At 43.8% G+C, this 14705-nt stretch overlaps 1 protein-coding gene across 4 annotated transcripts; it reads right to left on the bottom strand.

Moving 5' to 3' along the window:
* Positions 1-231: 231 nt before the first annotated feature.
* On the bottom strand, positions 232-14581 carry STOML3 (stomatin like 3). 4 transcript variants are annotated; one of them, XM_084506283.1, is made up of 8 exons: positions 12213-14581; positions 8400-8520; positions 6590-6693; positions 5680-5752; positions 4368-4450; positions 3147-3350; positions 2164-2298; positions 232-2010 (listed from the first exon to the last, which is right to left on the bottom strand). In XM_084506283.1, the coding sequence occupies exons 3-8, from the start codon at positions 6629-6631 to the stop codon at positions 1810-1812; spliced, it is 738 nt and encodes a 245-aa protein (XP_084362409.1). In that variant the 5' UTR covers positions 6632-6693; positions 8400-8520; positions 12213-14581; the 3' UTR covers positions 232-1809. The 4 variants fall into 4 exon arrangements, with proteins under 4 accessions (XP_084362409.1, XP_084362410.1, XP_084362408.1 ...); XM_084506284.1 differs by lacking the exon at positions 12213-14581 and adding an exon at positions 9050-9082; XM_084506282.1 differs by lacking the exon at positions 8400-8520.
* Positions 14582-14705: the final 124 nt, after the last annotated feature.

Below are 14705 nucleotides of genomic sequence, written 5' to 3' on the forward strand. Positions count from 1 at the left end.
TCTGATATTAATTGTAGGACCACATGTGGGTGAACAAATGACCCCACTTGTACCCACAGCAGGATTCCCATACACACTTCTGAAGCAGGAACTGGCTCAGCATCAGGGACGGATGACTGGGCTGGATGTGCCCTGTGCCTGACCCTGGAGCCCTGCACGGGCTAGTGAATAGCTCACCAAGGGCACAGAGTTATTTTCTAATTGCAGTCTGCAGTCACATGTCTTTCAAGCTTTTCCTTTCTACAGTTTAATTAATTTGCATTGCTTTAAAGTAATGATGCAATCTGTGGGTGCATTTCTGTAACACACTGATGCTTCTGTGGCTATGCAAAGCAGCTCTGTAGTGGAGATGAAACAGTTGTCTGGGAGAGGCAGGGGAATTCTTCTGCCATAGTTATAAAGGCTTCCACAAAAGACAAACTAAATTGAGAATGAAAAATAACACCCAAATTCAAAACATCTCTTTTCTTAGGATAGGAGCCTTTCTGCCAAATGTTAGGAAGAATGATTTGTGAATGCAGGTTTTACATCTTTGCCAACAAAAATGCCATTTGGCAGTCATGTCTGAAGCAGGGAAGAGAGCTGCAATGAAAAGCTGTGTTTGCTGAGCAGGTCACCATCCTCAGATGCTCACACCACTGCCTTTGTGCCAGCAGTTACTGAGTGCAAAAATTTGTCACCTGGACTGCTTGTGCTACCTTGCAGCCAAAATTAGATGGGCCTGTATCAACAATATAATTAGCAAATCCATGCTGTTCTCATGAATTTGAAGTCAAATGACCTTACCATATAGAGGGGCAGCAGTGAGCCTTGTGTGGACGAGACACTACACAGCTGCATCTACCAGAGCAGCTATACCACAAGAGACTTCAGATTCAAGTACAGACAGCCCATCGCTGGATGGCAGCAATGTGAACAGCCCACAGAATCACAGCCCAGCTGCTTTTGGAGGCTGTAAACTCAGCTAGTATAGCTGAACTCAGATATCAGCCATGTCCCCACTCAGCTGCAAGGAATTGCATGGGTGGAGGGTGGGGAAGGCTCATTTTATGAAAATCTGCACTACCACTTTATGATATCTGCAAGGCAGAATAAGAAACCTCTTATGGGTGAAAGAGAGACACTTAAATTAACATAGGATAATTTGTTTTCCCTGAGGTTTGCATCAGTCTTCAAATTTAGGAAATGTGACTGCAATATGTGGACGTATATTCTCTTCCCATTACAAAGCTTAGACAAACGTCAGTGATACAGCAAAATCCCATTTAGGTCAGTAAAGCAACTGCTAATTTTTCTCACAGAAGATAAAGAATAGGCTGTTCCACTGACATACCAATGATCCAGTAATTCTGTTGACAGTTATGAAAGAATACTAAGAATACTAAGGTTGGGACCAAATCCTTCTTTCCACTCCACAGGACTTGATTAATACACCAGTATCTGACCCTTCTGCTGTGTGGAACAGGTTTGTAATCTCATCAGGAGCCCATAGGTTCTTAATTAGCAGACAGATCATCAAATAATTGCTATGCCCAAGCACTTGCAATAGGTGGTGAAAGCATTAAAATTTCTTATTAGGTCTCACACAAATTTTACATATTTTCTTCCATTTCACCTGGAGATGAATCTAAGATGAAACTGCTTGGTGCCTGTATTTTGCAACCTTCAGTGCTCAAAGGCAGTCTCCTAGTGTGCGAACTATGTGTGGTTATTAAACTATTTCTACTCTAGCTTTGGTAATCTGGAACCCTTTGCTTGCTGAGAAACCCTTTAAATCTCTCAGCCCAAGCAGCTAGCAAAGAACAGTCTCTATCCCCCTCTATTTTTCTGTCCCAAATTTTCAAACATATTAACAGGGAGAGGGAAGACAATGGTGGAATTGTTCTCTGCTGCCAAAGTTGTTAAAGTTTGCAGGTAGCGCAGCTGAAGACCTGCTGTGGAGTTGGCCAGCACCACGGAGGCCTGCTTGAGGGCTTTAGAAGCATTCCTCTCTCCCTCTGCTGCCACAACCTGCAACATAAGAGAAATGGAAATGGCATTGCAACACTGACCATAGCAGGGAAAAGTCACCTTTACAACAAGGAGAAAACAAAGATGCACTTGGATGCCCAGGACAAAGGTGTGGGACATTGTAGCCTGTGAGTAGACAGCCATGGGTCTCACCTTAGCTCTTGCCTCTTGTGCAGCTTCTGCTTCAGCTGCCATCGTCCTCTGCATGGCCACGGGAATCCTGATGTCTTTGATCTCCACACGAGCCACTTTGATTCCCCACTGCTCCGTGGCACTGTCGAGGATGTCCTTAGAGACAAGCACCAGCATGAAGAGCACAGTGGTTGGAGAGAGAACACAGTGTGATTTACTGCTGCCTTGACAGGAGAGGCAGAGGGCAGACCTGCACAGCAGGAAGATGGAGCCCTCCTGGGGTGCTAGTACCCATGGTGGTGTGAGCATGGCAGGTATCTCTGCCTTATGAAACTCCTCCTGATCAACACCTGTGTCTGAGACAGGGAGCTGGTTGGTACCTGAAGTTTCTCTCTTACGTAGGGCTCTTGTAGGGGCTCCCTCCTGCCCCCTAATCTATGATTCTCACCCTTTCTTTAGGCAGACACTTACCAAACTTCTCTCTTTTACAAAGTAATACAATAGCAACTTCTGAGAGCAATTGTCATTGTACAAACATATTGGTGACTCACACGTCACAGCCCTGCAGCACTCAGGATCTGTGTTGGAGCACCATAACCATCAAACTCCTCAGTTCTGTACTTGTAGCCATTATGGCACAAGACCTGACAATTTAAACCTCAATCAAGGGTCTGCTACAGATAGAGCTTCCCACAAAGAGCTGACGTGTTTCTCATTGCTTGAGCAATCTCTGAGCGAAGTCTGCTTATGCTGATTTATTCAACTCACTGGATAATTTCAGCAGCTTCACTGCTTTTTGATGGAAAATAATTCTTCTACAGGAATCTGGGGAAATACATTTTCACTAATTCTTTCTTACTTCAGGCAATGAGAAGTATAACTGAAACGACCATTCAGGAAAATTTTGCTATCACTATTAAGGAAAATAAGGGAGATTGTTTCTAATTTGCCACTCCCCAGAACAAATCTCCCTGCTTACCAATGAATTCACGAGCCGGATTTACCTGGATACCATGAGCAATCTCTTCTCGACCAGCCAGGAGCTGAGCCAAGCTCTTTGTACCCAGCACATTTCTCAGGGTCGTCTGTGCCAGGAGGAAGGTGGCTGCATGGACATCGGTGACGTTGGCAACAGCACTGACCGCACTGTGGATCCTGTAGTACACCACCCCATCCACTTGGGTGGTAACAGCATCTTTTGTCAGAATCTGCATCGTAGAAACATGCAGAATTACAGAAGGGTCCAGTAACACACCCCTTGACAAGGAAGGGGAATTACTGTTATTCCTTTTCCTTAAGTGATGAAGAGAGCCTGATAATTCAAGGAAATTAAGCATTTGTTTTGTTTTCTTTGGTTTCTTCCTTTTCAAGAAAATCATTTTTGCAACAGCAACAGTTTGAACCAGGGCAAAATGTTACACATACTATTGAAACAGTACTTTAAAAGCTAGGTGAATCTCATCACCTGCATGAATTTCTGCTGCAATAATAAAGAATGCTTACCCTGTCTATTTCTTGCAGAAAGTGCCAGAACTGGTTTTACACATTGCATGTCATTTGGAAGACCAGTGCAACTTTAACCAAGCAATGTATTTGTAAGAAACACATACAAATTAAATCAAAGGTGAAAATCAAAGTGCAAAAATCAGTGAAAAGAAACTCCAAAAGCTATTTCAGTGTTCATAAAGGAGTTTTTTTTCATTTTTGCCAGTGCAAGGAGAGGCAAATGCCCTGTGCCTCAGCAGACAGCTGGCCTCAGCTGAGCATTGATGATGCTACACTGTTTTTTCCCTCCTCAGCACCTTTTCCCACCACAGAAACTCTGCCAACAGCTGCAGAAATCTTGCCAAAAGCTGCTAAACCTTGTACAGCACAAGTACTGCAACCATTTTCCTTCCTGCCTTCTATTTTGGGGGATCCACCCCTGCAGCCTCTCTTCTCTCATCCCATCTATCTTCTATTTGGAGCTCCGACCCCACCTTCTTTATCTTTTATCTCACACATCAGCAAGAAGAGTCTGCTTGGCCTGCAATGATTCACCTGTGGGTTTTCATAAGTAGAAGTTTTGTAAGCTGTTTGGAAGTCAGAAGATACAGCAAATAAGCTAAACTGTATATGACAGCTCACAGCTGCAAGACTACAAAACACCCACACTATTTTTGATCGTGCCACAAACCAGCTCCATGTTTCACTTCTCTTTTGGGTGGCTGCTAGAGAATAGTTACCTCTTGTGGAGGAATGTTACAGGTAACAGTTCGAAGATCAACCCTGATAAACGTATCTGTACATGGAAGTATGAGGATCAAACCTGAAAAATAAAAATAATTAGATGAAATGCTTTGGAGAGATGAGTATAGAGCCAGGTACCAGCACAATGCAAACAGATGAAAATATCCACAGTGTGGGGAATGAGCCAGGGAGCCGTGCAGCACTTTATTACTGCAGCTGTCCTTCTGTTGCAGGAGGTGACAGCAGAGAAGTTCTGCATTTTCAAGCAACAGAGGGGAATGCAGATATCTGCAAAGATGTGAACTTATCAGGCATTAATGGCTTAGAGCTCTGGGCAGGGAATGGACAGACTTCCATTCTGGTTTCAAATCTGCCATGAGACTTTTGGCAAAAATTCCTTCCAGGCCTTTGCTTATTTTCTTCTCTTTCAATCATAACTCATTTGCAGTATAATGTGTTTGACCCCAGGAAAGACACCTCCCTTCTCCAGAGTCCTCTACCACCTGTAGAAGTTCATATTTGGAACGTTGTCCTCAAATCTGAACTATCCTGTGAAGTGGGAGACTTGACACTATTTTTTTAACCTCTGCACCTTGCTTAGGTGCCCAGAGCCATGCAGAGGAGTTCAGCATCTGCCCTAGCTGTATTTTGGACCACATTGCTATTATTTAGGAGGAAAGACAGTATCTGAAAAGGACTTTTTCCTTTTATTTCAACTCCCAATTTGCCCAGTTTCACTGCACAAAGGTGGTAATTGTATGTAATTACTTGGTGTTGTTGGTTTTGTGTTGTATTTGCAGTTTGTATCCTCATCTTAGGTGACTGTAACAGACTCTGTGTGGGTGCAGAGTGTGGGAAGGCTCCTGCGCTGAAACATTCACAATTTTCAGAGCACAATACAGCTAAAGAGCTGGCAACAAAAAGTAACTTTGGAAGTGAGGAATAAGGAGAGTGGCCATGATCACCCCAAAAAAATTCTGTGGCAGAGCTGAAGGCTCTACAGTCACCCACCAGTGCCTGCAGCATGGAAGCTTCTGTCATCCCATATATGCAACAGCAAAGCCATTACCTTGTCTTTGCTTAAACCCGAAGGTCTTTAACCTTATGTGTTGTGCTGTGATAACTGGGTGGCATTACTTTCTATTCAGAAAACATAACATAACAAACAAACATAAACCAGCTTGCAGGCAAAGGAACTGCAGCAGAGGACCTTCTCACCCTCCCTTCTGCTGTGAAGGTTTTATGGGCCTTTGCAGTTCTCTGTGCGGTTACAGTGCATCTTAATAGAATAAAACTGCATGCATTCACCTGGTCCCTTTGATTTCTTAGGCAGTATACGTCCCAGCCGAAATACAACAGCGCGTTCATATTCTCTGACAACCTAGGAAAATATTTTAAAATTAGAATTTTACAACTAATCCTATTCCTCCATTCTAGTATATATTTTTAAATATATATATGTATTTGACATCCACATTATGTGAGAAATACAGCTAATATAGAGACTAACAAAACTGCAAGTCACAAAGCATTTTTATGTTTTCTCACCTCATCCTTTGCTGGAAAAAACTCAGACCTTGGCCCTGTGAATAAGTCATAAAATAGACCAAATATACAAGAAACGTCACTGATTTAACGATGCTATCCACAACTCTTTCAACATCACTGCTACACTCAGAAGAGCTAGTTATAGGCAGAGTAAAATATCTCTCACATCAGATAATCTACTCAACTACTTCAGACAGTAGGATGACTCATGTTCTGGGGTTCACAGCAATCATCCTGGTAATTCACCTCTAAAAACTGCTTTAAATGAATCATATTATGCCCGCATCTTTAAGGGACTGTGGGCTTAGGTTGCATAGTCCCTCACTGTTGGGACTTGACTCCTTTTTCTCTCATTACCTATGTTAATGACTATTGCTGGCAGCATCACATGACTTCTTCAAAAACATTTTTAGATTTATTCTCCCAATGTGTTGTAAAGCAAGGAAGACAAGGAAGCTTAACTGATTGTGGAAGCTGACATGGGAAGAAATCAAATGAGTAAGTTGTGGTGCTACAGAAAGTCAGTGGAAGTCCGTGGATCTCTTGGTCCCAGACCACAAGCCCTTATTTCCAAAAAGCTAATGTGTGCTTTAATAGATCAATAAATAAATAGATCAAACAATAATGGCAATAGATTGTTCTTTCTGTGCCTCACATCCCACTAGCTTACCTTGATACATGCCCAGATGGAAAAAGGAAAGGTAATAACCATCAACAGGAAAGAAATTGAAACCAGGATCCAGCCACAGACACCAATTCCTTCCCGCCTATCAGCTATAAAAGAATAGGGAAAAAAAAGCAATGAATGCAAATCCTGAAAAAAAAGTTATCAAAGAGAAGTAGATCTAACCTACTACAATAATGATGATCTGCAAAGCCTACAAAGACTTGGTCTCTCTTTCCTCCCTCTCAACACTCACCAAAAACACCAAACCACAAACATCCTCCTGCATGAAAAATTAAAAGGTTTAGAAACCATGTTTTGCAGCAGGAAAGAAGGCAGAAAAGCGACAGGCATTGCCAAAGCTGGGAGCTTGAAGAAATAAATGATCAGGTGGAATATCCATGGATATGAATCAATGTCAGTGTGCCATGGCTGGGACAAGAGATTTAATTTATATGAAGCAGGTAGTAAGTAAAATGAGGGAAAGTCCTGCTATCTTTAGATGGAAGCTTTGAGGAATACTGATGGACCAGTTCCTCCACTGAAAGATGAGATTCAGAATCAGTGCTTGTCAAAATGCACACCCAGGTACTTTGGGTAGCTCTCTCACTGTGTTTAGCTCTTCCCATCCCAAAATATTAATTTAATTATCTTAGTGCCTGAAGGGAAGGCAGTGGTGAGTTGTTGTTCATGTACTAAAAGTTTGGGAGGGTTTTTGTAGGGGAAAGGGGATCAAAGAGCTACTGGTCTTCAGAGAGATTAGCAGCTGGAGCTGCTGAGGTCTTCACAGAAGAGGCAGAGAAAAGGGTGAGGAATGGACAGGCCAGTCCTGCTGTAAGGACTGAGTGATGCAATGTCAACTGAATGTTGCTGAAAGCAGACACGTGTTTGAATTGAAGAGGTGCAAGAAAAGCAGAAGAAGCAGGGATGCCAGCTGGGCATCCATTGAGAAGAGGACTCCTGCAGGCATGACCATCAGCAGAAACAAAGCTGAACTCAGCAGGCTATGCTTCAGCCCTTCCCAACACACTTCATCACAGGCAGAAGAGGAGACAAAGGCTCAGAGGTCTTCTGAGCATTGGGAATTTCTGACATAAAATAAAATTCATGTAATGACAGAAACTGATAAATAAGGAAAAAAAAATAAATAAAGCTTTATTTTATACTTTCAGAGAAAAACTTGTCACCAGTGAGACAGCATGAGGTTACCGGATCCCCAGGGCACAAGTTAACAGAGCAGTGGAGCTGGACTGACAGGTTTGTCAGAAAACCCCTGGTGATCCTGCAGGAGACACACACCACCCCTCCCGCAATGCTGGCCTCTTGTAGGAAACTTCACACAGAGCTCCTTACAGGCTCTGGCAAGGAAGCCACACTAACTGCACACCTGGATGTTACAACTGAGCACTTTGCTTCTTGTAGGTTTTCCCCTACCACCTCTGAGGTCCTCACTAGGGGTTTAATCACTCATAACTAAGTTTGGGTCTGATAGGGCCCGGTTTGAGGCCTCTCTCTGAATGCTGGCTGTGAGAGCTGGGCACAGAACTGCTGCACTGGGAGCTTGGCTTTCCTCCTCACCCTTTCTGACAAATAATCTGAAATCCCTGGTTGGGGCATCATCAGCTATTCTGTAATCACTGGTAGAGATGGTTTGAGGAGCTCCTCTGCGTAAATTATAATGCAGACCCCAAGGCGATGTGTTTGAAGGCAGGACTTGTAAAATTTTATGTGAAAAGCTTTAACACTTTCACTGGTACTTGTTTACCACACGACATTCTTCACATTACAGCAATGGTGCACAGGCTACAAAAGGTACCTGCAGTACCAGCAGTCAAGTGTCTTCTAATCAGTGGAGAGAAGGTCAAAGGAACTTATGGAGGGGTGTTCACGTCTGATCATGAGCATACAACGCTCTGCTTTCTCCCTCTTCATTGCACCTAAACGATTAGCATAGAGAGATGCCTGAAAATCCTTTTCTCCAGTGCCAAGTTTGGCCATGAAGAATGGCCCTCAAAAGCTTATTTCAGATTGTAGCATCATCTGCCACCACCCACCTGAGACCACTGTGAAGATAGATGGGAATGACACAATCCTAATAGGACTAACACAACACACAGACGAGGGGAGGGGGTTGGCAGAGAACAAATGCCTCTGTGGATAGATATGTAAGTGTCTGAGAAGGGGAAGGTCAAGGTATCACCACTATGGGTAAGAAGCTGTCGTGGTTTAACCCGGCTGGCAGCTAAATACCACGCAGCCGTTCGCTCACCCTCCCCCCTCCCTCTCTGGGACGGGGGAGAGAAATGGAAAGTGAAGCCCGTGAGTTGAGATAAAGACAGTTTAATAAGACAGGAAAATAATAATAGCAAAATAATAATAACAATAATAACAATAATGTTACAATGGTGATAATAGGAAAGTAATAATAATATGTACAAACAAGTGATGCACAATGCAATTGCTCACCACCCGCTGACCGATGCCCAGCCTAACCCCGAGCAGTCCGCCCCCCCCCCCCCCGGCTAGCCACCCCTATATATTGTTTAGCATGACGTCAGATGGTATGGAATACCCCTTTGGCTAGTTTGGGTCACCTGTCCTGGGTCTGTCCCCTCCCAGCTCTTACTGCACCCCCAGCCTGCCTGTTGGCAGGACAGAGCAAAAGGCTGAGATGTCCTTGGCTTGGTATAAGCACTGCTCTGCAACAATTAAAACATCGGGGTGTTATCAGCACTCTTCTCATCCTAAGTCAAAACACAGCATTCCACCAGCTACTAGGAAGAAAATTAATTCTGTTCTAACTGAAACCAGGACAGAAGCACACGTCTAAACCTTGACAAAGTTCTACTGACTCCTTCGTGAGACCTGTCCTGGAGATCCTGATGGGAGCTAAAAGTGCAGATTCCAATGAGAAAAGCAGTGAATGAAAATACACCTGCTTAACAGTGAATCCAGACCTAATCTCCAAAGGACATCACAAATATACTCTGATTACACCAAAACTTCAAACCATTTAGCCACAAGACAAATGAAGATTTCTAGAAAAAGACAATTGTGAAGAATAACAACTACCCAACATATGACTGACTTGATTTTGCCATCCCCATATATTGACTATAGTAGTCACAACCAGCAAAAACCTCCCTCAGGTCTAGAGGCCATAGCAAACTAAAAGGTGCAATACACTGCAAAATGAAAGGTCATGGAGAACAGGAGAGGTGCCTGAGGACTGGAAGAAAGCCAATGTCATGCAAGAAGAAGAACCCAGGCAACTAATGGCCAGCCAGCCTCATCTCTATCCCTGGAAAGGTGATGGAGCAGCTCATCCTGATGGTTATCTCCAAGCATTTGGATGATAAGAAGGTGATCAAGAGTAGTCAACATGGATTCACGAAGGGGAAGTCATGCTTAACCAATCTGATAACCTTCTATGAGGGGATGACTAGCTGAATAGATGAGGGGAGAGTGGTAGATGTTGTCTACCTTGACTCCAGCAAAGATTTTGACACTGCCTACCATAATACTCTCATAGACAAGCTCTGGAAATGTGGCCTGGATGACTGTGGACTGCGGACAGTGAGGTGGATTGAGAACAGGCTGGATAGCAGAGCTCAGAGGGTTGTGCTCAGTAGTGTGCAGTCTAGTTGGAGGCCTGTAGCTAACAGTGTTCCCCAGGGGTCAGTACTGTGTCCAGTGCTATTCAATTCACTCAACAACCTGGATGATGGAACTGCGTGCAAGTTTGATGATGACGCAAATCTCGGAGGAGTGGCTGATACCCCAGAGAGCTGTGCTACCATTCAGAGGGACCTCAACAGGCTGGAGGGTTGGGCTGAGAGGAACCTCATGAAGTTCAACAAAGGGCAAGTGCAGGGTCCTGCCCCTAGGAATAATCCCAAGCACTGGTACAGGCTGGGGACATAGCCACTGGAGAGCAGCTCTGCAGAGAGAGACCTGGCAGTTCTGGTAGACAGCAGGCTGACCATGAGCCAGCAATGTGCCTTTGTGGCCAAGAATCTGCATTCTGAGCTGCATTCAAAGGAATGTTGCCAGCAGGTCAAGAGAGGCGATTCTCCCCCTCTACTCAGTCCTGGTGAAGCCACATCTGGAGCATCCCTTCCTTCTGTTGTATCAACTACACCACTCAGCTTGATGTTGTCTGCAAACTTGAGGGGGTTGCATTCAATCCTGCTGTCTATGCCATTGTTAAAGATATTAAAAAATGTTGGTCCAAGACAGACCCCTGAGGGACATGACTCATCAACAGCCTCCACCCGGACATGGAGCTGTTGACCACCCTTCTCTGGGTTTGGTCTTCAAGCCAATTCCTTATCCACTGAATGGCCCACCCATCAAACACATCTCTCCAATTTGAAGACCAGGATGTCATGTGGGACTGTGTCAAAGGCCTTGCAGAAATCCAGGTAGATGACATTGGTCAGTCTTCCCTTGTCAACTGATGCAGCCATAGAAAGTCACCAGATTGGTCAGGCATGATTTGCCCTTGGTGAAGCTGTGCTGGCTGTCCTGGATCACCTCCTTGTCTTGCATGTGCCCTGACACTGCTTCCAGGAGGATCGTTTCCATGATCTTGCCAGGCACAGAGGTGAGGCTCACTAGTCTGTAGTTCCCTGGGTCCTCCTTTCAACCATTTCTAAAAATGGGAGTGATGTTTACCTTTTTCCAGTCACCAGGGACTTCACCTGACTGCCAGAACTTTTCAGGTATGACAGAGAGAGGCTTGGCAGCTCCATCAGCCAGTTCCTTCAGGACCCTGGGATGCACAGCATCAGGCCCCATAGACTTGTACCTGTTCACTTCCATCAGGTGGTCTCAAACCTGCTCTTTACTTACAGTAGGAGGGACTTTGTTCCCCCAGCCCTCATCTATGGGCTCAGGGAAATGAAAGACTTGGGAAGACTGACTGGCAGTGAAGACTGAGGCGAAGAAATTGCTGAGTACCTCAGCCTTCTCCATGTCTGTCGTTATCGGTTCGCCCTTCTCATCCAGCAGAGGGGGTAGATAGGCTCTCCTTGGCCTTTCTTTTCTGCCAGCGTACCTAGAGACTCCCTTCTTGTCATTCTTTGCATCCCTTGCCAAGATCAGCTGTATCCATGCCTTGGCTTTCCTGCCCCCATCCCTACACACCCAGACAGCATCCCTGTGCTCTTCCTAGGTCATATGTCCCTGCTTCCCCTGCCTGTGCATTTCCTTCTTGCACCCCAGTCTGACCAGCAGGCCCTTGCCCAGCCATACCAGTTGGTATCAGCTCCCTTGCTTGAAGGGAGTACCAGGTGTTCGTTACACAATCCCAACCACATTAAGTGTCCTTTTTGGGCTGAAAAATTACTTTGCCTTTCTTCACTTACACCTATTTTTCCCTTTCTACTCTGTCCCTATGTGTATGCTGACTTGGTCATTTTAGTCCCTGAGGTCATTATCCTGGAAGGTAAATGCTGAAGCATTCTGGCAGGGCAGTATGAGGTAATTTGTCATGTCACTTACAGCAGCAGATTCTGAATTTTCATCTCCAACATATAAGGGAGACCTGCAATGAATGCCTGGATTCAGATGTACTTTTGGATTATTACTGAGAAAAACACAAATGCACACAAAAAATGAGGCTTACCAATTAGATGCTCTGTGTTGTTTTTCTTGGGTGTCTCTCTCTGGGGATCCATCTCATTCTAGGGAAGTTCTGATCCCCTCACAAAGACAGCAGCATACCTTGAAACACCAGAGCACTCATACAAAGCACAGAAAAGGGAAGCTCTGTGAGAGAAGAAATCCCCACTTGCACGAGAGCCCTCTGGGAGTCAGTAACCCTGGTGAGGATGGCATGTTTACAGAAACAAAGTCTCGCAGGTCACTGTTACCTCTGATGTAACTCCACGCTCTTCTGTGGCAGGTTTTTGGCTGGGAATACACATGGCCCAGCTGGTTTTACACCCTACAGTATCCAAGCTGGAAATCATTTCTGTGGGTCACAGTAATATCTGCCACCAAAGATGAAAACAAAAAGCAAGACAAAACAGAAAGAAAAGATAAAGCTAGTGGGTGTAGACTGAGTACTGCTCACTTCTTAGTAGGTGAAGTCCCCCTGCCGTGTGGAATATCTCTTCAAACATTTCTTGATACTTTGCAGCACAGTGTGTTGAACCCTCTTGTGCTAGATAACCAATAAAATAAAAACCCAGTAGAAGAATTTCAGCCCCCCAAGTGTTAAAGTTTTCTCCCAAATAAGAGTAATCTTCTAAAACACCTTCCTTCCAATACTGGCATCAAACCAAGTATAATTGGTCTCTCAGCAGAGAGCAGACTTCTCAAAGGACACAAAACTGCTGCATGTAATGAGAAAAAATAAGGGGTGGTTTTTCATACTTAATTTACAAATTTAACTTACAGTTGCATTAATTCAATGGTTGTTTTCTGTGGGCATCCATCATCTAGAGTACCTTGGAAGAGCTGGCTCCAGCTTCATGCAACATAAGTCTTCATCAGTGTCAGTCATCACATTGGTCCCAGATGGGTCATTCAAAGCTTATTGCTCCCCGGACAACCCTTACAGCTTCACAAAGACAGGAACCTAACTCCACTGAATGGGCATTTTAAATCACTGTGAAAGCCATAAGCACAGCTTGCAAAACGGGGATTCACATGTTTATCGTAATGCCTTCCCTAACATATCACAGTATCTGTATGAAGTCATTTGTTGCATTTTCCTAATTATTTGGCCTGTCATGCTTAGGCTGCAAGATCAAACCTGTCCATGACAAAAATCCTACTAATAGTGCAGCATGGGTGAAGAGTTAGAAAAAATGTGTGCTTTTAATTATTTCACAAGAAAAATCTAACATGCAAAACTACCCCATTTTTTTTTTAAATCAACCGTTTTATGGAAAATGGCTTGTAATAAATGAAGTTATCTGAATGCTACAATCTACACAGCGGCTTACACCGTCAGATAGATGAGCAAAACATTAAAATCTAACAGAAATAATCGCTCCCTGCTGTTTTCTGGGAATACCCCGAGGTGCTTGTAAAAATATCCCTTGAAATGTGGCTCAAACAGATGGTATTTTTCTTTGATGTTGAGGAACATCACTGTACTACTTTGTGTTAACTTCCGCTGCACTTTTATTCTTTCATTTTCAAAAATTTGAAGTCAAAGTCAGGGCAATTATAATCCTTTTTCCTTGGGGCTATGCTGGGAATGTGGCTAACAGTCACTAGTTCTCATGTCTTCAAGTACAAAATACACGAGCATTGAAGCAGTCTGCAAGCTGGAATTTTACTAGCGCTGAACAACCTGGTACAGATCTGCAGTACTGAGCAGTATCACAAAGAAAAACAGCTGAAGTCCAAAGCCACTTTAGCAAGGCTTATTGACTTAGATGTAGCATCAGGTGAATGGTAGGTGGCCATTGAGGGATTTCTGCAGTGTTCTGATGTAGCTAACACAACTTCTAGTCCTAAAACAGCACAAAGACACGATGATTTGGTGCTTACCTGTAAACAGTCCATTCTCCAACATTTCCCTGCACCAATAGCTCCATTTGCAAAATGTGACCAGTCCTTTACAGTTCAAAGTTTCCATCTGCTCGTACTACCCATTGATATATTTGCATATCATAAGATTTGCATACAACATAGTTAGTTTTTCTTTCTATGATCTTTTTAGGCCCATATTACTCTTTCCCTCACATGGATCAGTGGCTTTAGCCATCCCCTAAAGACTTCTCAGCCTCTTCCTCTTCCGGCCCTGAACAGACACTAGCCTATTTGCTTCAGGCTTCTCATTCATCTCCCTCAGATAAAAATTTAGAAGGGGCAGGACATAGAAAATCTTAATACTTGTAGGAACATCCACACATTGCTCCTTCTCCTTTAATGTGAAAAAGACATCAGCTTTCAAGAGCAGAAAATGTGGAGATGACAAGGAGAGACCCCTTTGGCTACACTTCACTACAACATAAATAAATATGAGAGAAAGTCAATCAAAGGGGTCCCTTACCTCTCAGCCTAGAAATGCAGACAATCTGCAAGAAAGTAAGAATGCTCGTATCGTAAGTTTCTTAAGCTGCAATTAAAGTACCTGTAACAAATAGCAAAACCTGTAGTT

This window comes from Aythya ferina, assembly GCF_964211825.1.
Source record: "Aythya ferina genome assembly, chromosome: 1".
In the NCBI taxonomy this organism is placed as follows: Eukaryota; Metazoa; Chordata; class Aves; order Anseriformes; family Anatidae; genus Aythya; species Aythya ferina.

Bases quoted from the DNA above. Each gene is read 5' to 3' on its own strand.
- STOML3 (XM_084506282.1), bottom strand. From the start codon at position 12,264: ATGGATCCCCAGAGAGAGACACCCAAGAAAAACAACACAGAGCATCTA. The intron at 4,451-5,679 runs GTGAATGCATGC...TTTATTTTTCAG, and splicing joins TAAGAAATCAAAGGGACCAG to GTTTGATCCTCATACTTCCA. The intron at 2,011-2,163 runs GTGAGACCCATG...CTTATGTTGCAG, and splicing joins CACAAGAGGCAAGAGCTAAG to GTTGTGGCAGCAGAGGGAGA.